Source organism: Lontra canadensis, unplaced genomic scaffold, assembly GCF_010015895.1.
Source record: "Lontra canadensis isolate GAN:19392208 unplaced genomic scaffold, GSC_riverotter_1.0 scaffold27, whole genome shotgun sequence".
NCBI lineage: Eukaryota > Metazoa > Chordata > Mammalia > Carnivora > Mustelidae > Lontra > Lontra canadensis.
Window position 1 is genome coordinate 17697123 of NW_022631021.1, and position 27923 is coordinate 17725045.

The following is a 27923-nucleotide window of genomic DNA, read 5'->3' on the forward strand; positions in this document are numbered from 1 at the left end:
AATATCTACCTTCTTATCTATCATCAGTTCTTCCTGGAATTGATATTTTTAATAAAGCAGTAATGCATTCTTTTATTCAATAAATAAATAAATGTATATGTTATAGCATATATAACTAATTTGTTATTTTAATTTCTCTGTATTTTTATATAACTGTACCACAATTTGTTTATCCATTCTTCTGCTGATAAATACAATGGACATAAGTTGTTGTACCATCTATACATTTAATGGTAGAATGAAAAAGTTCTAGTTACTCCATACCCTTACCCATACTTGTTAATATCAATACTTTTAATTTAAGCCAAGCTAGTGAATGTGTGATATTATCTTACTGTGGTTTTAATTGGTATTTGCTGGACAGCTAGTCACATTGAATACCTTTTCGTATGTTGGCTTGCCATTTGGATTTCCTCATTTGTGAAGTAAATATTAAAATATGTTGCCTAGTATTATTATTGATGTGTTATTTATTTTTTATTTCTTCCTGTATATTTGTAAGAATTTTATATATTCTACATATGAGTCCTTGCCAGATAGATGATAGAAGATAGATAGATAGATAGATAGATAGATAATCTTCTGTCAGTTTGTTTTACCCTTTCTATCACATAATTCTGTCTTCTGACAGTTTCTATTTTAAAGTAATCTGATCATTTTTTCTTATACAGTTTATTAATTTTCTGTAAAATTTAAGAAAGCTTTGCTTAATTGATATTATTAACATATTTGTTTTCCAAGTTTTCTTCTAGAGGTTTTATTATTTTGCAATCACACTTCTGTCTATGTTCCACTTCAAATTAGTTTTGTATGTATTTTGTGAGTTAGGGGGTGAAATTTCAGTTTTGTTTTGTTTTGTTTTGTTTTCCACATGAATAGAAAGTTGCTATATAGCTAAGCCATTGGCAAACTATGGCTCATGAAAAATCTGGTTAGTAATGTTTGGTACAAATCATGAATTAAGTGTTTTTTTGTTTTATCTTGTTTTGATTTTTTTCCTTAAAGAGTTGTGAAAACAACTAAAACAGAGTATGTAACAGACTTTTTGTGATCTCCAAAATGTAAAATATTTGCTACCTGGCCATTTACAAGAAAAACAAAAACAAAACAAACAAAAAAACCCCTGCTAACCTTGGTCTAAAACTGTTTATTATAAAGGTTCTCCTTTCTCAGTTGAAATTCAGAGGTTTCTTTGTTGTAAAACAAGTAACCATATCCTGTGTTTAAATCCAGATTATTTATTTTGTGATATCAGTCTATTACTATATTCTTTTGTTAATAAAATGATTTTTCCAGTTGTATTGATATATAGCTGACATCCATCAGTGTATAAGTTTAAGGTATACAGTATAATGGTTTGACTTACACAGATTGTGAAATGATTACCACAATAAGTTTAGTTAGCATCTATCACCTTATATAGGTGAAATAAAGAGAAAAAGAAAAAAAAAGACCAAAAAGTTCCTGATAAGAATGTTTAGAATTTACTTTCTTGACAACATTCATACATATCATACAGCACTGTTGCCTATAGTATATGTTATATATACTGTAAATTATATCTTTAGTCCTTATTTATCTTATCACTGAAGTTTGTACCTTTGCCACTTCTCTCCTACTCTCATCACCCTCAAACCCTTCTTCTATTAATCACAAATCTGATCTCTTTTTCTATGAATTTGGGGGTTTGTTTGTTTTGGTTACTACACATAAGTGAGATCCTATAGTATTTGTTTTTCTTTGTCTGACTTTATTTCACTTAGCATAACGCCCTCAAGGTCCATCCATGTTGTTGGAAATGGCAAGATTTCCTCCTTTTTTCTGGCTGAATAATATCCCATTACACATATATATCACTATTTTTTTTATCCATTGATTGGTTTATGGACACTTAGTTCCATATCTTAACTATTATAAATAATGCTGCTATGAAAATGAGGGTGCTGATATCTTTTCAAGTTAGTGTTTTCATTTCCTTTGGATATATTCCCAGAAATGGAATTTCTGGATCACGTGGTAGTTCTGTTTTTAATGTTTTGAGGATCCTTCATAATGTCCTCTATAGTGTCTGTACCACTTTATAATTCTGCCAACAATGAACAAGGGTTTCCTTTCCTCCATATCCTTCCCAGCATTTATTATCTTTCGTTTTTTTGATGATGACCATTCTAACAAGCGTGAGGTGGTATCTCCTTGTGGCTTGACTTACATTTCCCTAATGACCAGTGCTATTGAACATTTTTTCATGTACCTGTTGGCCATTTTGAAAGTCTTCCTTGAAGATAAGTCTGTTCAGATTCTTTGCTCATTCTTTAATCTCATTATTTGTTTTCTTGCTACTGAGCTACAGGAGTTCCTTAAACATTTTGGATATTAACCCTTTCTCAGAAATATGATTTATAAATATTTTCTCCATTCCATAGGTTGACTTTTATTTGTTAATTTTGTTTTTATTTTTGCCTTACTATGTGGAAGCTTTTTAGTTTGATGTAGTCCCACTTGCTTATTTTTTTGTCACTTGTGCTTTTGGTGACATATCCCAAAAGTCACTGCAAAGATCAATGTTAAGGAGTGTTTTCCCTGTTTTCTTCTAGGAGCTTCACAGTTTCAGGTCTTACATTTAAATCTGTAATCCATTTTGAGTTAATTTTTGTAAGTGGTATGAAATAACAGTCCAATTTTATTCTTTTGCATGTAAATATCCAGTATTTTCAACATCATTTACTAAAGACTACCTGTCCCTAGCCACCCATTATTTAATACTACTTTTTTCTGAAAGAAACCTATCCTTTTAAAAGCTCTGGTTCCTTAAAAATTTTTCTTGTTTATCTTTTATTTTCAGCTATTTGATTATGAAATTCCTGGGGGATTTCTCCTTCATGGAGTTTATTGAGCTTTCTGAATCTTTGGATTTATGTCTTTCAGTTTTGGAAAACTATTGGCCATCATGTTTTTAAGTATTGATTCTGGCTCATTCTCTCTCTCTCTCTTAATCCTTCTGAGAATACAATTACGTTTATGTTAAACCATTTGATTGTGTCCTACTATTTGATTTTTTTATTCACATTGTTCTATATTTGCTTTTGTTTTTTTCATTATATTTTTCTGTGTAGTACAAGTTGGATATTTACTGAATTTTATTTAAGACCACTAATTCTGTTTGCTATTTAACTTATGCAGTGAGTTCTTACTTTCAAAACATCACATTCACAAGTTCAATGATTCATATTCTAAATATATTTAAATCCTTTGTTAAAATTCTCCATTTTTCACCCATATTTTTAAAATGTTTCTTACAATGGTTATTTAAAAGCCTATGTCTAAACTATTATCTATTGCTTCTATTCATAGTTTTTCCTTTAGTTACTGGTCACATTTGTTTGCTTTACGTGTCTTCTAATTTTTAAATGTATGCTGGATATGTTGTCTTAATAAATATAAAGATTGACCTTGATATTATTTTCCTAAGAAGGTTAGCCCTTTCTTCTGCTAAAGAAATACAGTGAGGGACTAATCACCTTAGTTTGTGCAATAAACTAAATTGAATCAGGGCTGGAGATAAGCTTTTGTTGAGCTTACTCCAAACCTGATTTAAAATATTGTGGGGGGCAATGCCTATTATGTGTGTGTTTCAGCCTATTTTCCTTTTTTTTTTTTTAAGAATTTATTTATTTATTTGAGAGAGAGAAAGAGAAGCAGACTCCCAGCCAAGCAGAGAGCCCAACATGGGACTCAATCCCATGACCCTGAGATCATTACCCATGCCGTAGGCAGATGCTTAACTGATTGAAGCACCCAGGCACCCCATCAGAGTATCTTCTAATGCAACTCCTTCCACAGGTCTTCAAGACTGCAGACTTCCTTTCACTACCCTTCTCAGCTACTTACCCTGTTCAAGGGTGAGTGCTGTTCAAGCACTCAGTTTAAGTATTCCATAAGAAAAAATGGCTGTGTTTCAGGTTCCTCTAATTTCTAATATGGCTGGATTCTCTTTTTCTTAGAAGTCTCTCTCTCTCTGCATATTCAAATATAATCAGCTTGTGCCCAGCCCTACCAAATGCTCACAGGCAGAAAGTCTTCTCAAGATTCAGGTTTCTCATTTCTTTAAAAATATGAGCTTGGAAAATTAATTCTGATGTTATTTTCAACTTATTTAGTGGAATATATGACATTGTTATGTATTACATTTTACTTAGTAATGGAAGTCATCCATTTTTTATTGTAATTTACTATATTGTAGGCCTACTTGTAAATATTTTAAAACATTCATATATAATTGTGGCCAAATAAATCTTCTCTGAACTTCTCAGTGCCCTTGCAAAAAATTCTAATCCCCTGACACACAAAAAGTGTATATGCTATAGAGATAGAGAATATTTGCTTTCACTTCTGCCAAAAATATTTTATCTTCACATTCAATGAGAATTAGATCTATAGCCATTTGTCTAGTTAACTGATTTGATCCAAAAGGATAATAAAACTTCTCTTATCTCCCCAAGAGGGCCAAAGAGTCAGAGACCAGACAAGGTCCTAAATTAAGCCCATGGTGCCAGGAGTACTGGAACATTATTTCCCTTGGCATTTATATGTTAAAAAAGATTGAGTTCAGCATTTAGAGACATTATCTGTATTTATCTGGCCCTTGGAAAGACATATTTATATTCCTGAGGGTAAGGATAAGAACACAAGACCCTACCCATCCCATCTTAATGGAATTTATTTTTCTCTCCTTGCAAGAAATAAGGAGGTTGCCTGTCTCCTATACAGATAGTTGGAGAAAATCCACTGTTCTCTGTTTATGAGGTTTATGAGATATCAGGTGCTACCTGTATGAAAAAAGGTTGTTGCCTTTTATCATTGCGAGACTAAAGTGTGAGGACCTATGTGGTGACATGTGGCTGTTGATCTGGATGTGAGCATCAGTTAAGTACTCTTTTCTTCTGACCCAATTCCTTAATTCAAGTGGGATAACATCTCAGACCCTTCATAATTCTTTGCAAAACAGTAGTACTACTTAAAAATTTCATATTTAATTAAACCAAAATATTAATTTTTATGTAAAATGAAATCTATTTTAGTGAATTGACTAATTTTTTCCTGAATGCACACAATGTTATTCACTCCCTCATTCAACAAGTATTGTTGAATATAAGCCATCATCCATAGCAAAAAAATTGTAAGAACACAAAATTGACATATGGGAAAAGTTTAACCATTAATATAGCTGATAACAAAATGTTTTCCTGTTGATTCTCACTTTGAAAAAAAATACTGATTCTTCATTTATAATTTGAAATAAGAGGAATAGAGAAAAACTATTACAATAATATAAATGATTATAATGATTTTTCTGCTGGACAAAATACCATTATAACAAACAATATTACAATGACTTAAGATAGGACTAACACAAATCAGGAAGTAGAGACTCAGATGATTCTAAAATACTCACTTCACAGTAGAAAGTCAGTTGGAAAGAGTTACATACCCAGAATTTTTCTTTCTGTCCTTGTGCTCCTTTTAGTGTTCCCCATCTACAAATAATACAAAAATACTGGCATGGTTAAAAATGTTTGATTTGCACCTTGATAAAATATAAATTATTGTCAGAATTTTTTTGTTGTTGTTGTTATGGTCCGGTCTTGGCTTACTATGGAGTTGTCATCATGGCCCTCCAAAAATGTGCCTGTGCAGTTTGCTTTTTGACCATAATGTTATTTACTTGCTCAGAATATACTTATTTATGTCCAAATGGCTTAAAATCAAATTTGTTTATCAAAGAAGATAAATTCTAGGGCAACTGAGGTATGGAGGTTTTAAAGTACTTAACGATGCCTCCCCTCTTTATATCTAGCCCTCTGAAACTCTACCCTATATGGTGTAAGCTAAAAATCTCCAAGACTACTGATAACAATAATATAAATACAGATAAAAATCATAGATAAAATAATTTATGAGAAATATGTATTTGTATATATTACCTCAAAAATTGCTATGTGTCTAATGTGAGATTTTTGTTTACACATGTATGTATGTATGCAAACCAAATCTTTTACTCCTACAACTGGTTCATTTTCAATGTAGCATATAACAAACCATAAAGAATCCAAACTTACAGTATCTCATGTTTTCTTTTGACTAAACCCAGTAAGGGAGATGTTAATAACATGTTCTGTTTACTAATAAAATAACAAGCCTTGTCTAAGAACATAGAGTGGGAGATGTTGAGCCCAGACTCCAAATCCTATGTACTTCTTCATCTTATAAATATCCAGTCTCAAACTGCAGTGTGTCCTGAACAGCAACAGAGCAACAGTTTTATGTAGAGAAAGCATAAGGACTACCATTTTCACATGCTGTGATGGATTGTGAGAAAATAATTCTGCCCACATATCACCCCACTAATCCCAATATGCTTCTGTATAACAAACATTCTTTGGGGGGAAAAAACATTATTGGAAGATATACAAATTCATTCAAATATTTTCAACATTTCCATTTGCTTGAAAGCTGTTCTTAGAAGGATATAGAATAAAATGATGGCACCACAGCACAGAGATATTGCCTAAAGAAGGCAGGTTTATGGTAGAGATCTTGGGGGCATTCAAGAAAATATATTAATCCATATAGATCCTTTGGCACAAAGGGGAGGGAAGAAAAAATGATGTGGAAGATGGGATAACCCTGAAAAAACAACATTTCTTTCTCTTTTTCTTGGTAGAGGCTAGGAGTGGTGATTGCAATGCTTCCCATCTCTCTCTTGGTTTTCTGCTACACATAGGAATAGTAGACTAGAAAACTTTAAGGTTTCAAATATTCTGGGCAGCTTAATGTATAAGTTCAAGCAAGTTTAATTTTGAAAACCATTCTGTAGTTTTATAATTATATTTATATCCTTGTACTTTTCTATAAAATACTATTATCACCATTGACAAAAATTACTGCTTACAATAAGGGCCCCCAAATCTTCAAAGTCATTATGTACTTCAAGTAGTATGTCATATTTGAAACCTTGAGTTGCTCATTTTCTACTCATTTATCATTATTCTTATAACAAGCTCAAAAAACCTTTACCTCAATCAAATTTCCTTTCAGGTGGTCCAGCTACTAGTTACTTTAGCTATTTATATAAAATACAAGAGCAATCAGAAGTATCTAAGGAAACATTCAACTTAAAACAGGCAGGAAAGGAATCCTTTATCTGAGATTCCACCAAATACTTGAGAAGTTCAGGGTAATTTTCCTTGAGGCACTAATGAGCCTCCTAAGAAAGAATGCCTAATCAAAAAACAGTATCCAGACAGGACAAGCTTGATCCAGCACCTAAGCTGAGGTCAAAAGACAGGAGGAGCAACTGAGAGGATGGTTCTCTGTCACTCACATCTATCCACACTGGACTTAGCTAAGTTTAGACCTTCAGAAAAGGCCAGACTTGTAATATAAACCTCACAGAGCTACTTCTCTAAAAACTATATATTGTATAAAACCCACTAATGATACTCAAATAGAGAGTAATACCAATTTCTTCCCCTTTTGTAAGATCTCTCTAACTTCTTGGGTTCCAGCTCACCGAGGAAGGTGCATGGGAAGATGAAGGAGAATTGAACAGAGGGAACAGAAAAGACAAACAAGGAAAATAAACCAGGAGTTGAGTATTGCATTTACTGTTAAGTCCTTTTCAGAAACCCCTAGGCACTCTCAGAAATACTGAGACACTGTTTGGGGGCATGAAGATCCATAATCGCATACAAGGTCCAGATTTAGCAAAACAATGACTATACATAATTCTATTAACCAACAGATCAGAGACAAAATTTAAGGAAACAGAACATTTTCTCACAAAGGAGAAGAGACTTCAGAATGTAGTCATTTGTCTTATTCTTGTATTAGCAAATAAATTAAAAGTAAAATAAACTAATTTGAAGACATCTAAGAAATACAAACTATCATTTTTACTATTGTACAAGTTTTTCATATGCTTCATACATTTTGATAGGATTATCTAAATAATATTTTCAATTGTACAATAGACAGCAGTAATACTTATTTTGTAAATCTATCAACTTTTTAGAGTTGCTCTAAGTTTCAGGAAACAACACTGTTCATTGTAACTTTAAGATGTCTTTATGAAACCTAGAGAGAATGGCAGCATTCAGATTATTATAAATATTCTCAAAGTGGACATAAAAACAAAACATGTCTTCAAATAGAGGTGAAAGAGGAAAAAGAAAGTAAGTCCAATGAGGTTGAGAGTTTCAAAGACTTGCATGTTTGTGAAAGAAAATTATAAACAAAGAATACTAACCTTGACACGAAATTCAGATAAAAAGAAAATATCACACCTCACCAAGGAAACTATTGTTCAGTTCCCTATGTTATAGCCTCTATGTCAGATGACAGGCAAGGTCCATTCATCACAGGATCTAATGTTGGCACTGCAAATGTCCTTTATCTTTTTTCACCTGTATCATTTTTAGACAGTTTCTATGATGGTAATCAGCCCATGGAGTCACAGTGGGGTATTGCAGAGAAATAAACCTGTGGGTTGTTTTCTCAATATCCCATGCTTTCTGAGAGACTGGAAAAAAATCACTTTACCCTAGGTGATTTTCCACTGGTATCATAGTAAACTCATGTAATCAAAACCTTTATCCAAGCAAAAACAAAGTTTAACTGGTACAAAACAAGAAGACTACTTATATTGCTCACTTATAGGAAAGAGTTCCTCTTTATCTATGAAAGGCATATATATATATATATATATATATACACATACATACATATATACATATTCCTAAAGTACTAGACTTTGTCTTGCCTTTTTACCAGTAGGCTGAAAATTCTAGAAACAGGTATGTATTTTCACAGATATCCTCTTGTAAATCAATGGCTGTCCTTGGGGACATAAGGATCTTCACTACATTCATATATACTCTAAACATAACTATTTACACTTTTTTTTCACTCACTTATACATCTTCATTTTAAGGACTATTTGTAAACATTTCTTTAGCTAGATAGACCAGAACCATAACCGTATTCTGCTGAGATAGTTTCCTTAACCCTGCTAATTTGAAACAAATAATACAACAGGATCACAAGTTTGAAAGACCTTGATAGTGGCTTTTCTTGCTTTAAGAAATTCTACTTTATATGGACTTTATATTGTTCTTTTGAATTTTTTTCTGCCTCATTAAGTTAAATTGTTTCAATTTTCAAGATATATTAATACTTATTTTATCTCAAAATTTCATGACACCTGGGAAAATGCTGGTATTGGAAATATCTGGGCAGATCTCACCACATTCCCTGAGGAGGCCTGAGAACTGAGGGCTCCCTATGCTGAGTCTATGTTTACATCTCTCACTTCAAGCATGTGATCCTTTAAGCTCTTCCTTCTGGACTGGTCTCATATGCCCTCTTTTAGGTAGTTCTGGAAATAACTCTTTTGCATAACATCAATAGTCTTTCTGGAGAGACCATCAATTCTGTAGGGTAAAGCATCAAAACCCATTCAAGGATGATATAACATTTTGTATTACTAAGGTTATGAATATCTTGATGGATGTCCTCTGTAAAAAGGATGCTGTTCTTTTCAAATAACTGTGCTAATCAATACTAGAATTATGAAAAGCATATTTTAAGCTATTTCTAGATAACAAAATTATTAGAACCAAGTAACTACTTTGCACAGGATTTTAAATTGTAAGTGCTACTGTTGTTTCTCCCTTAGTTTTGGTTGATTTTGTGCTGGAGGTGCATATATTCAGTGGCGGTCATATTAGATACGGTACATAAGAGACAACTGAACATATGACTTTCTTTAGGTTATCTTTATATTCCCCTAAATATCTCTTTCAAAAAAGAAAAAAGCGCAAAATTTCTGTGTAATTCATCCACTTATTTCAGCCTTTATTCAGAAAACTGTTGTTTAGTACAAAGAAGATATCTTTTGCCTTCAAGAAGCTGACAATTTAATGAGAATGATTAAAGTGTTTAAATTATTTAAGACCCATTAATACTTCTTTTCTCTTAAAATTTAGTGACACCTGGGAAAAAGCAGTTTTGGAAAATCTGGGCAGCCACTGCACCACATTTCCTGAGGATGCCTGAGAATGGATAGTTTGCTGTAGTGAGTGAGAAATACATCTAATGGGAGTGAAATGAAAAATAAACAAGTATAAAAATAATCAGAAGCCCCCGAAGAAATAATTTGAATCCACAATTGCTACTTTTATAAAAGCAAGTTTTAAAAATTTTTATGGGTTACAGACAAAGACATTAACTGTCTGCAGAGGGCAAAGTTGACTCCCTTCACAGAATTAAATAGAAGTTCTTATGGTACAAATGAAACTGTAGAATTTTAATTACAATAAGTAAGTGCAAAATCACAAGAGAGCTGGTGAAACTTCATCTTATTCTAAGCCCATTCTAAGACCAGTACTTGGTCTTGTGGGATTCGAGAACAGTGAAGGGAGGAGCAGGAAATCAAGTTAGAAAAGCAGATTGAGATCAGGCCATAAAGAGCACTCATAGCCACCAGACTTGGCACTTTGAAAGTTGGTGATAAAGAGTCATTCAAATATGGTAATGCCATGATCCAGATAGTCTTTCAGAGAGAAAACTCAGGTGTTAGAATGAGAAAGAGATTCCAGGGGAAGGAGATTAAAAGCATGAGATAAATGTTAGTCATCAAAGCAAGAAATAATGTAATTCTGAATAAGAATGTAAGACCCAGAAAGGAAATCTTGTTTATTCTTTTAATACCTCTATCTCCAACACTTAGAATAGTGACTAAGACATTCATAGTCAACCTTAAATATATTTGTTGAGCAAAGGAATTGAACTCTACTGGCAGCAAGTGAATTGAATGAATAGGAGGACACAGATATGAGAGCTAGTTTGGAGATAAAATTGATGGAGGGTATTACGTTAAGCGAAATAAATTGGTCAGAGAAAGACAAATACCATACGATTTCACTCATATGTGGAATTTAAGAATCAAAACAAGTGATCATAGACAAAAAAAAAAAAAAAAAAAGAGGGAAACCAAGAAACAGACTCTTAACCGTGGAGAAGAGACCAATGGTTAGCAGAGGGGTGGTGGGGGGTTGGGTGAAACAGGCGATGGAGATGAAGGAGCACACTTGCAGCGATGATGAGCACTGGGTGATGTATGGAAGTGTTGAATCACTAAATTGTACACCTGTAAATAATATTACACTGTATGTTAACTAACTGGAATTTTAATTAAAACCCTTTTAAAAAAACGTGATGGAATTTGTTGTCCAAGTAGAAAGGGAGAAAAAAGAATCAAGGTTAATTCTAGGATGTTAAGGTTGAAAGATTAGGTTCCTCCACGGTGGTGTTATTTGTAGTGCACCTCACATTACTCAGAAATATGTTCCTGACGATCAGGTTGATGTGTTATTGCCTAAGACTGTAATTACAGAGTGGTTTCATCTACTCTTGAGCTCTCTACTGATAATGGTTCTGTGTATTAACCTTTAAATTCATTACTTTTCAAGGTTTCTGACAGGTAAAATACTGTAAGAATCAAGGAAAGCTGATTATTAAAAGAAACTGTGAAAGAGCCTTTCTACAGATTGAGGAATTCCTCTGTGAAGAGAATGATTATCTCCTAACTCACATGTCAAGATCACATTTGCTTAAGAATCAAGTTCTTTTTTTTTTTTTTTTTAATGTTGGGGGTTTTTTGTTTGTTTGTTTGATTTATTTATTTGACAGAGAGAGATCACAAGTAGACAGAGAGGCAGGCAGAGAGAGAGAGAGAGAGGGAAGCAGGCTCCCTGCTGAGCAGAGAGCCCGATGCGGGACTCGATCCCAGGACCCTGAGATCATGACCTGAGCGGAAGGCAGAGGCTTAACCCACTGAGCCACCCAGGCACCCCAAGAATCAAGTTCTTTAAAGCATATCTCACATTCATCTAAGAATCTGGAGTTACCAGGAGGGGAAAAAAGTTTTATTTTGTATCGATGGTAGGTGTAATATACTGGTGCAGAATCATCTAGACCATAATTTTTCAATGTGCCTGACAATTTACCACTTCTGGGATCCCAGTATGTACGCAATAGACTAATGATAGGAATTCAAACTCATGTTTTCTGGACACACCAATTCTGTATTAGTGAATATAAATCCACATAGATAAAAAATTAAGTTTATCAACAGTGGACATGTAAAGAAATTTTGTGCAGTACAGCCTACTAGAACAGGAAATTTAGGAGGAAAACAGGGAACCAATATATAAGAGCCTGATGTGGAACTGCAGCCCTTACTAAGGAAATGAAAGTCAGATAGGATATAGGTATAAAGAAAACACCAGATGAGCCTCAAGCTGATAAAAGTGATAGGAGTACTCTGGATATAGGATTTTGCTTTTAAAGGTGAGATTGCAGATAGACTCTCAGCTCCCTTTACACAAAGATTTAAAAGATTAGTGCAGGAAGAATGAGGAAAAGATAAGCAGGCTTTTGTTGCCTTATGAATGTTCTCCCAGAGACACTCAGTTAACTTCATTCAAAAAAATGCTCAGGCCGGGGCACCTGGGTGGCTCAGTGGGTTAAGGCCTCTGCCTTTGGCTCAGGTCATGATCCCGGGGTCCTGGGATCGAGCCCCACATCGGGCTCTCTGCTAGGTGGGGAGCCTGCTTCCCTTCCTCTCTCTCTGCCTCTTTCTCTGCCTACTTGTGATCTCTCTTTCTCTCTGTCAGATAAATAAAATCTTTAAAAAAAAAATGCTCAGGCCTAGTGAGTGTGGCAATGTTGAATAGGACAGAGAGCTCTAGAAGGCGCTAATTAAGACTAGATCAAAGATAAAAGAAAAGAGACTGCAGGGGAAATCAAAATAAAATGAGGGCACTCCCCATCTCCCTTCATTTTCCACTGAAGCAAAATGTAAATCAAGTCAGGTTTTACTCAGCTTAAGATCAGGTACTCTTATTGATATGTTCTGCCAAGGGGCTACCAATTTTGTCATAGTTTGGAGAAGCTGTGAAGATTTGTGAAAGATCAATTTTTTTGTGTGTATGAAAATGTCAAAAATGACTATGTGCATTCCTAATATTAATTACTCATCCAACCAACACAATTTACTGAGTTGCTGATATATTGCTTTTCCTACCCCACCCTAATATTTCAGAAAACAAAAATATTGTAAGTATAATGCTGTAAGGGCCTGCCCCTCCCAGAAGAGCTGGCTTGTGGAGCCCGGATGTAGGGCCAGGGCAGGCCTGGTGGAGACGTCCAATCGGTGGGGCGCGCGTATATCCACTGGGGTGAATTGGGATTCAATTGGCCACCTGTGTAGGGGCGGGGCTCAACCACCCCTGTAAAGGTTGGTCTGCGAGGCTGTCGAGGGGAGTAGAAGGAGAGCTGTCAGAGGAAGAAGAAGGAAGAAGAAGAAGCAGCAGAGAGAAGAGTCAGCGGGAGCAGAAGAAGAGCTGTAACAGCTCTTGTAAGAGCTATAAGCCACTCCAGAGGTCCCGACGCCGGCGGCCCCGAGCCACCAGCGGTCCCGACGCCAGCAGTCCCGATGCCAGCGGTCCCGACACTTGCGGCCCCGAGATGCCTGCGGCACCAAGACACCAGCGGCCCCGACGCCAGCGGCCCCACCCACACACTGTGACCCTCGGTAGCGGCGCCTCGGGGAATGGCCTAGACGGCAGCAACCTCGCCCGCAAAGCCTGAGCCGCTGCCTCGCCGGAGCTGTGTCATTCCGGGGAGCAGCTTCGTCTGGGAAGAGGCCTCCTCGGTGAGCAGCCCTGCGGGAGCAGCATCATCAGGAAAGAGGCTTCCTCCAGAGCAGCCTCACCGGAGCAGCCTGGTCTGGGGAGCGGCCTCGCCAGAGCAGCCTTGTCAGAGTGATGTCATGGGGAGCAGAGTCTATGTCATCAGTGTTGTCCTCCCTGTCGTCACTGTCATTATCGCCTCTTCGTCATTGGGAGCGGCCTTGTCCTGGGTGCAGTTTCCTCCAGAGTGGCCTCTTCTTGGAAGCAGCCCTGTCCCGGGAGCGACCTCACCAGCAGCGGCCTTCCTGGGAGTGGCCTCTTCTTGGGAGCGGCTCCAACCAGGGAGCCGCTTCCAACCAGGGAGCGGCCTCCTCTGCGGAGCAGCCTCGTCCGGAGCGGAGTGACCTTGTCGGAATCATCGTCGTCATCTTGTCGTAAGAGACAGCCCTGACTGGTCAGTTTGATTTTTGATGCTTGGCGTGAAATAAAGCTTTGTTTGATTTTTCGCTTTATATCAGTCTCGTTCCTTTGATCACAGACCCTAACAATGCCACATGGAATTTGACCTATAATAAGACGTATGGAAGAAAATGACAAAACAGTTGTGCCCAGGTATGCTCTGGTCAGAATGATCGGCTGTGGAACTGAGAAAATGAACCCTCTGCATTTGCTATATTGACAGAATATATGTTAAGATATTCATAATCATGTGAAATGTACTTGGGAGAAGGAGTACAAGATCAAAAATTTCCATCATCACCAATGACAATTAACTAGGGTGGTATATTTTTGGGGGAAGGGGGTAATTTTATTTTATTTATTTTCAGTGTTCCAAAATTCATTGTTTATGCACCACACCCAGTGCTCCATGTAATACATGCCCTCCTTAATACCCACCACCAGGCTCACCCCATCCCCCACTGCTACCCCCTCCAAAACCCGCAGTTTGTTTAGTATCTTATGAAGACACACTGTGAGGGAAAACTTCAGTCCTTTAATATTAGGAATAGAAATTGCTTATCTTCTCATAAAATCTCAGTACTTAAAGGAGACTCAGAGATTACAGTACACTCCAGGTTATGTTTCACAGACTGAATCTGACCTACTGTCTTTTTTCATAAATAAACTTTTATGGAAAAATCAAGCTCATTTATTTACATATTATCTCTGCCAGCTAATGGCAGAGTTGAGTTGTCAAGACCATTAGCACTAAGTGTTAATTTGATTCTACTCCAATTTCTTTGCTTCATAGATAAAGCAACTAAAGCCCAAAGAGGTTAAGTAACATTTCAAAATTATATGGTAAGTGGCTAAGCTGGTATTAGTATCTAAAGCACAATTAATAACACCAGCAATAAAAAATAGGACTAGCAGAAGATAGAAAGGGGTGGGATCATTTATAGTTAAGATGGAGAAGGCATTATGGATCTTGAGTAATTTGGAGCAGATGCCAAGAGGAAATGAAGGCATACCTGAGAGAAAAGCATTTAATGCCAAGAATTATTCTTCATGCATTCATAGAGAAACCATGAAAGTTTTAGAAGGAGAAAGATTGTTGACAGCCGTAAAAAGATAAAAAAGATAAAGCTGGTCATGGTGAGCAAAGACTAAAATGGAAAAGAATAGAGTTGGAGGTAAGAAGAACAGTTTGATCATTATAATATTCCAATCAAGGATGCATTCATCACACCCAACCATCTCACTTGTATCCAGAAATTTAATGAACATAATCATTACAATGATGGGGATGGAAAAGAATGAATTTATCTGAGTATCAAAATAAATCAAAGTTGTCAATATCACATCATATTCACATTAATATCATTTAATTCATCCCCTGTAAATTTTATATTTCTGCAACTTTTCCCTTTTTATTATAATACAGACTTGGTCTGACCTTCTCTTTAGTCTTACGAAGGTAGTCAGTAATATCTTCCATATTTCTGCTTAGAGAAGACATTGGAAATTGCCATAACAACCCAGATGTTTTAACAAAATCTCCCAGTTTGTTCATTCATCATGATTATCATATATATCACATTCTTGGAACACAGAATAGAATCCTGATCTTTGATTCTGAAAAGGTGAGCTTGTAATATATGCCTTCTAAAAATGTACAGTGATTACCCCAAAAGCGCTCTCTTTTTTAAGAAATAGCCAATCCATATTCCAGCTGACAGAAGTCAGAAGCCACTGTATTTCCTGCTCCTGATGTCCCCTCACCTCTCTGCATATCTCTGGAAATTCAGACATTTACTTTACCTTACCTCCATGTAAATTCTATAACTTTTGGAATTTTGAGGGCAACACCTGCCACAGAAGATACAAGTTTATAGGACAAAGTTACAAAAAAGAATTTAAGCTAAATCTAGAAGGTAGCACGCTACCAGGGACTAATAAAATCCCATCACACAGGCCCCCTCAAACCTGAACTACCCACAGACATTAACACTCATTCAACAAGAAGGTAAAGTGCACTTTCCCAATTACTAAAAGCCATTTTCAGCCTTGGCATAACCCATTGCCCCAGGTCTTTATGAATCTAAGAAATTGCCTGTGATCATCTTCCTCAACTGCCCATTTGTTCACATGCCATGTCTTTCCCTTATGTCTACCAACTAGAAAATTGTTATTTCCAACCATGCTGATTTCACACAATCCAGTAGAATTAAAGTGTCCGTGACCAAACTCCTGCTATTTACACGGCTTTCTTGGTAGAAATAGAATCATATATTCTAAGGCCATGAACCATTTATCACATTTACCAAAGAAGTTACTCATTTACTCCTACAGTCATATTTCTTTCCTGTATCATTCTTACCCATCTACTTGTGTTCTCAGTGTAAGCTGGATCAAAAAAACTTAAATAATAATATTATGTGTAAAGATGTATACCATTTTTAGGTAAGTACTCATTAATGCCATAATTAGAATGCCATAATTAGAATCAGCTCCAAATTATAGTTTCTAAAAATAATTCTGAAAATATGTTCAGAGTATTAAGGAAAAAGTTAAGGAAGTATGAACTTTTAAAAAATTAAATTGACTGTAAAGTGAGTAGCCTACTAGGTGGCAGACACACGGTCTCATTTAATCCTCACAACAAGATGGTGAGCATTCAATTATTATCCAACGTCATAGATGAGAAAATAGAGATAAAGAGATTCAACTCCCTGTCTGAGGTCACCTAAGGAGAAAGTCAGAATAAGCATTTAAACCTAAACTTGACTCCAACACCCAGTTCTTTCGCTCTATAGTATTGTTTCCACAATCTCTCGTGAAGCAAAAGAGACCTTAGAGACCTTTGTGTGTGTGTATGTGTGTGTGTGTACACATACACATTGTTTTATATGTATTTTATAAGCCACATTCTTATGAGAGAAAGAGAGCTTTCTAAGAATTCTTTTTAGAACAATGCTTCTACCACGCCTGCACCTAAATAAAAAAAAAAAAAAAGCTTTTTTTTTTTTTTTGACTACCGTTTTGTTTTGTAAAAGGTCAGTTCATAGTAATAGCGGTTATAGAGTAGAATGGACCTGGTCAGGGTTTGAGATGACAAATCAATGAGACACCAATGTCAAACAAGAGAAAACAAATGGAGCACAAACTGTTCTGTCAATTTGATTCAGTGCTGACAGACAAAGGCAACAGGATTCAATCAGCACTGAAAATAGAAGAAAAATAAACCTCATTTATCAGCTGCACCGTCTCCAGAGTCCCTCTCCACTGCCGCTCTTCTGTTAGTGCAACTCAAAGAATCTCAAGAGTCTGCAGAATCCCCCCAGCAGCTTCCTTGAATGATTGAGTGAGAGCTTTCCATCGCTGCATCAAATTAGTAGGTCTTATTTTACTTATTAAGGCTCTTCACATTATTTATCATATTATCCTCAGCATCTAGCAAGGCGTCTGGTAAATAATCACTAATCACTGCACAATAAAATGTGTTTAAATTTTCAGTTGAGAATCAATGTGGGGGGTATCTACACAAACTAAATTATTGCACTTTTTTTTTCCCCCAAAGAAGTCAAAGTACTTTTGGAAGTCATTCAATATAGTAGCCAAAAAATTCTTTTAGCTTTTGTATAGTCTTAATTAATTAGGTTTATTTTCATCAAGTTTAATACACACACAATAGAAAAACATATGAATGCTAAGTAAACTCTCATAAGTGAAGTCAAATCTGGAAGGATTTAAGATGGAGATAAAAAATATTTTCAGGTAATTTGAATCTCCAGTTATAACTACAGATAAAAATGCAAAGCTTTAGCAAAAAAGTACCAACTGCTATTTATACTTTCTTTTTTTCTGCAGACTTTGATAGCACCAAACCCAAAGGGCATTTTTCAGTAACTGTTTTCTGAGACCTCTTAGCTACATTTCACATTGCTAACTACTCCTGCCTGTTTGGACACTTTTCTCTCCCATGTCTGTGTGATACTTAGTCTGGTCCTCCCTCTCTGATCTTAAGCCCCTTTACTAGCCCCTTCTTCTCTATTTGTCCTTTAAATATTAGGGTTCTTCAGGTTTGGGTCTGCAACTCTTCCTTTCCATTCCCATGGTTTCAGCTACCATCTAAAAGCTGATCACTCTCAGTGATCAGGCTCGTAAAAACCTATAGTTTCACTCCAGAAGTACAAATAATTGGTTATTTGATCTTTCCATTTGAATGTCTCCAGGAATCTCAAATTCAATATGTCTACATTGAACTCCTGATTCTTCCATTTCTACCCACTCCTCTTCTACTGCTCCCTGTATCAGTAAATGGAAATCTATACAATCTCTTCCTCAAGAACGTTACCTGGGGTATATTCATGATACCTACCTCTCTAGTCACTACTCATTCAGACAAATTACCAAGTCTTGTCAGTTGTACCAAAAAAGATATAACCTCACACTCATTTACTTATATTTAGAACTACCAAGCTAGTCCAAGCTACCATTATTTCTTGACGTTAATTTCCTAATTATTCTTCCTGTTCCACCTTTAACCCCATGAATTCATTCTCTAAGCATCACATAAAGTGATCTTTTTAAAAAAATGCAAATTATGCAATTTTCCTGTTGAAAGCACTTGAAAATAACTTTGCTAAAGCTTGGAATAAGGTTCAAAACTCTAACCCATAAATAACAAGCTTTTTCTGATACCTATTTCATCTCTTATCTTTTGACCACATTGTCCATACTTGTGTTTATCCTAAGTCATCCCTAGTAATTCCCAAAAGACATCAGGACAATGACTAAGAGGAGATAGAGAAGCAGAGCATTTCAGGCAACATAATCCTTATAAAGAAAGTGTAATAATTGGCTGTAAAGCAGGAAGATTTATCCAGTAGTGCTGAACACTGATCAGCCCTTAGTATCATGCGCCATGTTGGTGTGGTAAGGGCTTGAGTAGAAGCATCAACATAGCAGAGCACTGAAGCGAGTTGCTGCACACATCAACCTGAACTTCAATTCAGAATGTAGACTGGGAATTGTACCAGTGAACAACAAGATGGTGAGTGAGGCAAAGAACAATCTACCCTCTCTGTTGGCAATCACAGAGTCTGGAGAGATTTCTTTTACTTTATGGAGGTGGTGAAAAAGGGAAAGGCACTTGACAGCAAACATGTATTCATGAGATATAAAACTGTCCTGTGCTCTTGGAAAAAGATAATACCTCAGAAAACTTATCAACAATAAGAGAACTTTCTATGAGATTAATTTGCATTCTCAGGGACTGAAAGAAGGTTTGGATTTAATGCACTTGATGACATTAGTAGAGAGCAGGTTGAGACATATGGGTAACAAGATAAATAAAGTGCAAGTATTATAAACAAATTGAAAGGAAAGCAGGTAAGGAAAGGAAACTACAGATTCAATAGCAGATTTTTACATGTGAGTCCAAGGTTATTGTGAATTAGAATTGAGTCTTTGGGAAACTAAAAGATATAAGGTCGGGGGAGGGGGTGTGCTCCTGGATGGCTCAGTTGGCTAAACCACTGCCTTTGGCTCAGGCCAGGATCCTGGCATTCCAGGATGGAGTCCTGCATCAGGCTCCCTGCTCAGCAGGGAGTCTGCCTCTCTCTCTGACCCTCCCCCACTCTCATGCACTCTCTCTTTTTTTCTCTCTCTCTCATTCTTTCTCTCCTAAATAAATGAATAAAATCTTAAAAAAAAATAAAGCTATAATGGGCTCATTTGATAAAACTCCACACAATGCTCCATGGTATCTTGAAACGAGGCATCAGAAGTCCAGCAAATTATGTTGTCTTTCACAGCAAGTATTTTATGACAGCTTTCTGATATTTATTGTGCTTTTTACTTTATATGAATTTGAGTGAAGAACTGTATTTTTGTAAGATTAATAGCATGTTTTGTTAATTAAACAATTTTGTTGGCTTTGATTTCATGCTTTATGAAATTGGGTAACTTCTACTTTATTATCTTTTTCTTCACACCAGTGATTCAACTTTGTGAGTAATTTTAATATTTCCCACATTATGACTTTTTAAAATAGCACAAAAATACCTATATATACAATAATCTCTATATGGATATTATGCAAGGAAGTATAAATATAGATATAATCCCAGTGTTTTTGAGCCAAAATATCAGAATCTTGTTATTAAAATCCTTTTTCAGTTATACATCTTTTGAGAATATTTTTAACTCTATCAGGAGCAGGATTATGGTGTTGAGTTCATGTATGGGAAACATTTAGAACAGGGCCAAGAATTTAAACCCTACACAAAGGAGTTAGCAACAACTGCTACTATGTTGTCAGCACATTATTATCATACCTGACTAACCAAACTTGATGACTTAATTTTCTGGAAAAATATCAATTTAATCAAACAGTTAAAGGCAAATTAAGTAAATGAATAAAAAGTATGTTACTAAAGATATAAAATTATTATTACCCCAAAATAGCTTTAGAGTCAGCTAGTTTAATGTGAGTTTTAAGGAAAAGTTACCTTCCATATTGCTCCAGAAGTATGAAAATTATCCAATATATTTTTGAGACTATCATAATGTTACCAAAATCTGAAGAGGCAATAACATAAAGAGACTTTTAGTTTCCTTGAGAAGGAAAATTGTGAAACTTGAAATAAAATGGAAATAAATCATGCACATTGATGTATATAACATATGAGCCTTCACAACATAATAAATTCTAGAAATATAACTAGTTAACTACAGAAAATTACTGATGAAATATAACATTGTATCTATTGAAAAGCATTCACTCATCTCAACGTGTTTTGGGTATTATGGAGGGCACGTATTGCATGGAGCACTGGGTGTGGTACATAAACAATGAATTCTGGAACACTGAAAAGAAATTTAAAAAATAAAATTTTTTTTAAAAATTTCTGTTACATTTTTAAAACTCACTGTGATCAAAACCCTTTATTTCTTTTAAGTAATCTCTATACCCAACGTGGGGCTTAAACTCAAGACCTCAAGATCAAAAGTTACATGCTTTACCAGCCAAGCCATACAGGCATGCTTGACCAAAACTCCTTAAAAAACAGGACAGAAAGGTATTTCCTGACTTTAAAAAAAGACAATTGAACTTAAGTCAAGAACCAACACATAAAGATTAAACCTCAGAGGAATTTAATTTAAAGAAACAAAATTATGGTGAGTATTCTTTCCAAGTTCTTAAAGCCCTGGACATTTTAATATTCATGAAATAAGCTTTTGTTTTGCTCTGGAGTTATTTTGATGTGTACAATACAGTATTTTCTGTACCTACCAATGCACCAAAGCTAATTTTGTTTTCAAATTTCACCAAATTCCTCTATTACCTAATGTCATCCTTTTATTCACACAAAAATTTAGGGTTTTTAAAATTTTATTCAAAAAATTTAAATCCATACTGTCCAGATTTCCTCCAAGGAAATCAAGAAATAGTTTTTAATTAGATGTCTTCACTAGCAACCTAAGAAGCTCCCAATCACACTTCTAACACATAAAAGATATTTTATTCTGCCTAATTTTTCCTAAATTCTGTACTAAATAGTGTTGTGTCACATTTTTATACTTTTAGGAAAGTATCAGTCCTTAAAGAACCCAAATAGTGGGGCGCCTGGGTGGCTCAGTGGGTTACAGCCTCTGCCTTCGGCTCAGGTCATGATCCCAGGGTGCTAGGATCGAGCCCCGGATCGAGCCCCGCATCGAGCCCCGCATCGAGCCCCGCATCAAGCCCCGCATCGGGCTCTCTGCTCAGTGGGGAGCCTGCTTCCTCCTTTTTCTCTCTGCCTGCCTCTCTGCCTACTTGTGATTTCTCTCTGTCAAATAAATAAAATCTTAAAAAAAAAAAAAGAACCCAAATAGTGCCACTGAAGCTAATATTTTCAATTAAATTCATCCAAATTTTGGGAAATATTAAATTACACAATATAATTCTGCATTCCATTCCCCAGCAAAATTCATTCTGAAGTTGATTACCAAATAACAATCATGGATTTGCCTTGAGAAATCTTTAAATTAAATTGCACAATGTTATAGCTATATTATAATGCATAAATTTGAAAATATTAGAAAAGGAATATTGAGTCAATTTTTAAAGAAATTTTTAGATGATATCACTTGTCTATTATACACATGATAGTTTCATTTTCCAAACAATCAGTTCAAATTTCTCAAATCAGAAGTTCAGCTTTCATCCACAAGGAAGGAATCTGAAGAACATAATTGGAGAATGTCATCTAAAAAATTTAACCTATTTCGAAATGTTATAGATTCAGGGCAAAGTGCAACATATTTAAAAATTTGTTACTATATATCTAATTACAAATATAGCCTCATTGGTTTCCACTTTTTATATTAACTAATAGTAGTCAATAGCAATAACATTTATTGTAGTAAGAGTCAATGATATTTATTAAACACTTTCATATATCAAGCATACAAATACTGTGTCTGCATCTCATGTAAACCCTCACAAACACCCTTTTATTCTTGGCTTACAAAAGGCTAAATACAGCTAAACAAATGGCAGCCATATCATTTAGATGTGCCTGACTTCAACACACATACTCTTAACACAGTGTTGTGTCCCAGTGGTTTATCAAACAAGATTAGTATTGAAGTGGATTGAACTGAGTATTGGTTCTGAAGCTAACCAGCATGTAATCTCTGAAAAATCTATATTACAGTGTCTTCTTTTACATTAGGTTACTTGATATATAAAATCTATGGTATTTTACTGATCTTAAACAGACAAAATATTTTAAGTTTGAAAATTAGTAAATTCTTTGGTCAGTTTAATCAGATTATCATTTTAATATTTCTTTTATTTTTAATATTATTTACTATTGAAATACTTCAACTTGGTAACATCAGTGAGATAAAAAAACAGCTTAGCAGCCAGTTAGTTCCATTTTTGAAAGTTGCCTTTAAGAATGATATTAAGACCTCAGGCTATAGAGAAAAAAGAAAGTATTACAAAAACAAAATCCTTGAAGAATAACATTTCTCTAGGTAAAAATAAATTCAGTGTTCTTTATAATAGTCTTTAGAAAGTAAAAAAAAAATGCTGTCTTCCTTATAAATAAAACAAGTTCTAATTTAAGTTGCTCTGAGTTTTTTTTTAAATCTCATTGGGAAAAATAAACAGGAAAAATAACTGCATAAATATTGAAAAAATGAGAGCAATGAAGCAATGCAAACACCATTTGGTATTAAAAATAGTAGAAGTTGAATAATAGATATATTTTGAAGAGGACAACCAAGAATTAAACCTTAGTAAATTTATGTAAGAATTTAATATGTAATAAAAATACATTATAAAGAGTAAGGAAGAAGTGCGTTATTCATTTTATGGTCTTGATGCTTTTAACTTAGAGTTTGGAGAGGAAAAAATTAAATCGTCCTTATACATCGTTTACCCAAATATCTTCCAGGTACATTTTTACTCAATTAATTTAAAAATATAACTTTAAAAAGATAGAATAAAAGTTCAAGTATTGTCTCATTCAAAATCATTAGAAATTAATTTCTAAAAGCCAACAATAAACCAGAGTTTAATCAATAAGATTAAAGGATTAATGCTTTCAATGCATTATGAGCTCATATACATCTAGATTTTAAAAACTGACCCCATTAGAGAAATGAGTAAAGGGGAGGATAAATTAGAGTTCACAGAAGAGGAAACACAAAGGAATAATTAATATATTTACCTTTATTCTAGGGTCATTTCCTACTTTACTCCTCACTTGTACTATCTCCAAATGTACCTACGTACTCTTGGATGAGGTTCCCTCCTCTGTGTTTCCATTCATTTCAGAACCAATGCACTTATATTATATGGGTTCCAGGGCTGCCTCCACTCTTGACTGTAAACATCTGAAAACCAGCCAAGTTCATGGATGTTTATATTTCCCAGAGCTCAGCTCTGCCATAAAGCATCAGGAAAAAAAAGATCCCTTTTCCTTTTCAAACCATGTTTCAAATCCCATTTCTTTTCTTTGATGATAGTTGCTGCTCTTAGATATATCTCATCTCAAAGTAGAATGACAACACTAGGATGCTGAACTGAACTGCTCATAAATGTGAAAGACTTATCTTGGTTTCTATGGGAAATATCACTTAACAGGATATGGGAAGAGATGTCACATGGACACTTTTGGGATTTTTACCATAAACCAATGTTGCTGAAAAGACACTTAAATTAATATAGAGAAAATGGAGGAATATGAAGCAAACTTAGGGTGAAGCCTACAAAGCCAGGCTATGCTTCATGGGATAAGTAAGAAAATTATGATTAAATAGAATGTCTCTGTGACTTGGCTACCTCTTAGTCTTATTTTTTACTAGATTCCTCCTCGCTTTTCGGTCAGCCCATATTAAATTCTTTCCAATTTTGTAAATATGTCATATTCTCTCTTACTATGAAAGTATGCATTTTGCTGTTCAGTTTTCCTGAAACTTGGTCTTCTCTTCCAATATGCCTTTAGTTAACTCCCACTTGCTCTACAGCAGAAGCCACCTTTTCATCAGAGTCTTCTCTGGCCCCTGAAATGGAAGTTTACGAGCCTTCCTATATGCTGCATATCCTCACTACTCAGTATAAATTCCTATCCTACTTCCATCTCTACTCTTAAGACATTGTGTGTTAACATCTTCTTCCTCCTTTTGGTTCTCTCTCTCCCTTTCCACTCCAGCCTGCTTTCTCTCTCTCAACTTACGTGAGGACAGGAGTAATATATTATTGGTATTCGTATTCCTAATGCCTATCACAGTTCTTGACACATGTTATGGACTTTTAAAAAGTTTCTTGTTAAAAAATTGAGCAAAAGTCTTTATGTACAGATGAAAGATGTGTGGTCAGAATAAGTCAGATTAGAATTTTAGATAGGAAAAAAGCATATATTTATTTTTACCCTAAGAAAATTTTTAATAAAAGAGAAAACGCAACAATTACTTCAGAAAGCCTAGGTGTAAACAGACCTTGGATGAATCTTGGCACTGGACTTTCCTTAGAGTATTGGTAGGATATTCTTATTGAAGCTAGAAGGAAAAACCTGAAAAGTTTTTTGTTTTGTTCTGTATTGTTTCTAAACATTCTCAGTCTCCGATTTCTGGTAAAATGGAATAATAATTCTCAAAAAGATTTTTAAGTATGAGGGTTGCACAACACTACTACCTCAGTGCAAATGGATAAAGTTGGCACTGAATACTTTCAGTAACTTATTCAAGCTTGCGAAGCAATGATTCTCAAAATTTTTCAATGAATATTTTCTAAAAAGAGAACACATAATCATAGTGGGTCTGAGAGACCCAAACTGAAGTCGACACTCCCCAAACTGAAAATTTGTATCTTTGTTTTTTTTTTTCTTTAAGATTTATGAAAATTTAGGGGCGTGTGATTGGCTCCGTTGGTTGGGTGACTGCCTTTGGCTCAAGTCATGATCCTGGAGTCCATGATCAAGTCCTGCTTCAGGCTCCCTGCTCAGCAGGAAGTCTGCTTCTCCCTCTGATCCTCCCTCATCTCGTATTCATTCTCTCTCTCTCTCTCAAATAAATAAATAAATAAAAATCTTAAAAAAATTACTTATGAAAATCTGGAATTCTACTCCAAAAAATATAACTATTTATTCTGATATTAAAATGTTCCTGCCAAATCTCTTATATCTTTCAGCCTCCTTTGTAGTTGGGGGGAGCCATGTAAATGAATTCTAGCCAGAAGGAATGTGAATGGAACAATAAGGGTCAGGAATGAGTCAAGGCTTTGCATAAATGAATTTACAAAGCCCTCCTCGTGCTCCTCTTCATTTTCCATGAGCTGACTGAAATCACATGTGACCCTAAGAGATGGCAGAGCAACAGTGTGCAAAGAGCTTGGGCCCTGAAACCATATATGGAAGAGAGTGACCCAAAACCCAGGAACACCCATCTTGAACTATTATGTGAACAAGAAATACAATTTTATAAACATATTTGAACTATTCAGTATTTTTAGTGCATTTGTTGCAGCCACTACTGTTATCCAAACCAGTACACCCCCACAAAAAAAGAAAGAACTAAGCATTTTGCAGTTCAAAAATATCCTAACACCCAAATCAAATGTTTTTGTATTGTCTATACCAATTTTCACATATTTATTTGCATTTTTGAAATAAGTATATCTGAAATGTTTATTCAACTCTCTTAGACTTTGCTATGCATTATAAACCTCTAATTAAGGGGCGCTTGGGTGGTTCAGTGGGTTAAGCCTCTTCCTTTGGCTCAGGTCATGATCTCAGGGTCCTGGGATCGAGCCCCTCATCGGGCTCTCTGCTCAGCAGGGAGTCTGCTTCCCCTCTCTTTCTCTCTCTTTTCTCCTTCTCCTGCCTCTCTGCTTACTTGTGATCTCTCTGTCAAATAAATAAAAATAAAATATTAAAAAAATAAAAAATAAAAACCTCTAATTAAAACATCTGCTCAGAATTTATCAATTTGCCATGGGTTAAACATAATCTAGCATGAAAATTCAGGCTTAATGTTTAGTTGTTATTCAGAAAGGAAATAGGAAAATAAAAAGATGAATGGGGAAAAAGAAGTGGTGACCACACTAAGGCTATGTCAAGTAATTTGTAATGACACTAAATAATAATAATGCTCCTGGAATCCTTGCTACTTATGATATGCATAGAAAATATGGAAAAATATGTTGGAAACTTAACTTTGAAATATTTTTATACTTTCTTAGACAAGTATCTTTGTTTGGATGGATGGATCACTGGATGGCTAGATATATAGTTAGATATAATAGATATCAAAAGTTTATGACTACAAAGTAGACAATCGGTATTACAACGTAATTAGGCACTAACATAAAAAAGTTATGGCCTATAGTCATCCTTTAATACTGTATTCATAATTTGTAAAGTATTACTTCCTTAATATTACATGATTATATTTTTTCTCATAAATAATGATTAAAAAATCTAAAAGTTAAGAAAAATAGAGAATTGGAAAATCACTGAAATTAAATCATCATTGCCTCTAATCTAATGATTTTTCTATTTTCTCCAAGTCTATCAATTCTCTCTTTTAATTGGGCTTATTAAGCTTTCTGTCATTTTAGCGATATTTTCAATATTCACACCTAAATGCCTTGTTTTTCTGACTCTTCATTGTATCCATCTGGAAAACTGCCCAACTTGAATGAATTCAACTACTCATTTTTGCTACAAACACCGAAGCAGTTGACTACAACTGCGAAAGGCACATATAAGGGGGCTGAAAGGTACCATCAGCAATGTGCAGCAATCCCTTCAGGTTCCTCTGGGCAACTCCTTCTCCTAAACTTCTAGATGATCATTGCAAATCATCATGGTTCAACACATCAAATTTCTGATAATGCATCTCTCTCTCACTACCTCTTTCCTTTAGAGATAACCTTACCTTCTACATTCTGGAGATAGATGGAAAGAAATAAAGAGAGAGAGAGAGAGAGACGAACAAACAATTTGGTGGGAATTTTCCTCAATTTACCCTTATCTTAAATGCTAAAAATGTTTCATCTCACCTCGTCCTCTTTGCCTTCTCCCAATATAAGAAATTTGCCACTCAGTCTCTCTCTAAAACCAATCCCTTAAATTACTCTGGAACGTCATTCTTATAGCTTTATAGCTTTCTCAGAAATCTTCAAAAAAAACAAAAACAAACAAAAATTGCTGGCCTCCTTTCTCCTTCTTT

At 35.1% G+C, this 27923-nt stretch overlaps 1 protein-coding gene across 2 annotated transcripts in view; it reads right to left on the reverse strand.

Moving 5' to 3' along the window:
* TINAG (tubulointerstitial nephritis antigen) overlaps window positions 1-27923 on the reverse strand; it is a 90723-nt gene that overhangs the window by 11856 nt on the left and 50944 nt on the right. The window contains exon 10 of one of the 2 annotated variants that reach the window (XM_032864509.1): window positions 5489-5534. In XM_032864509.1, coding sequence (XP_032720400.1) covers window positions 5489-5534 — 46 coding nt within the window. Of the gene's footprint in view, window positions 1-5488; window positions 5535-27836; window positions 27871-27923 lie in introns of those variants that run through there. The other variant, XM_032864510.1, reaches the window with a different exon arrangement.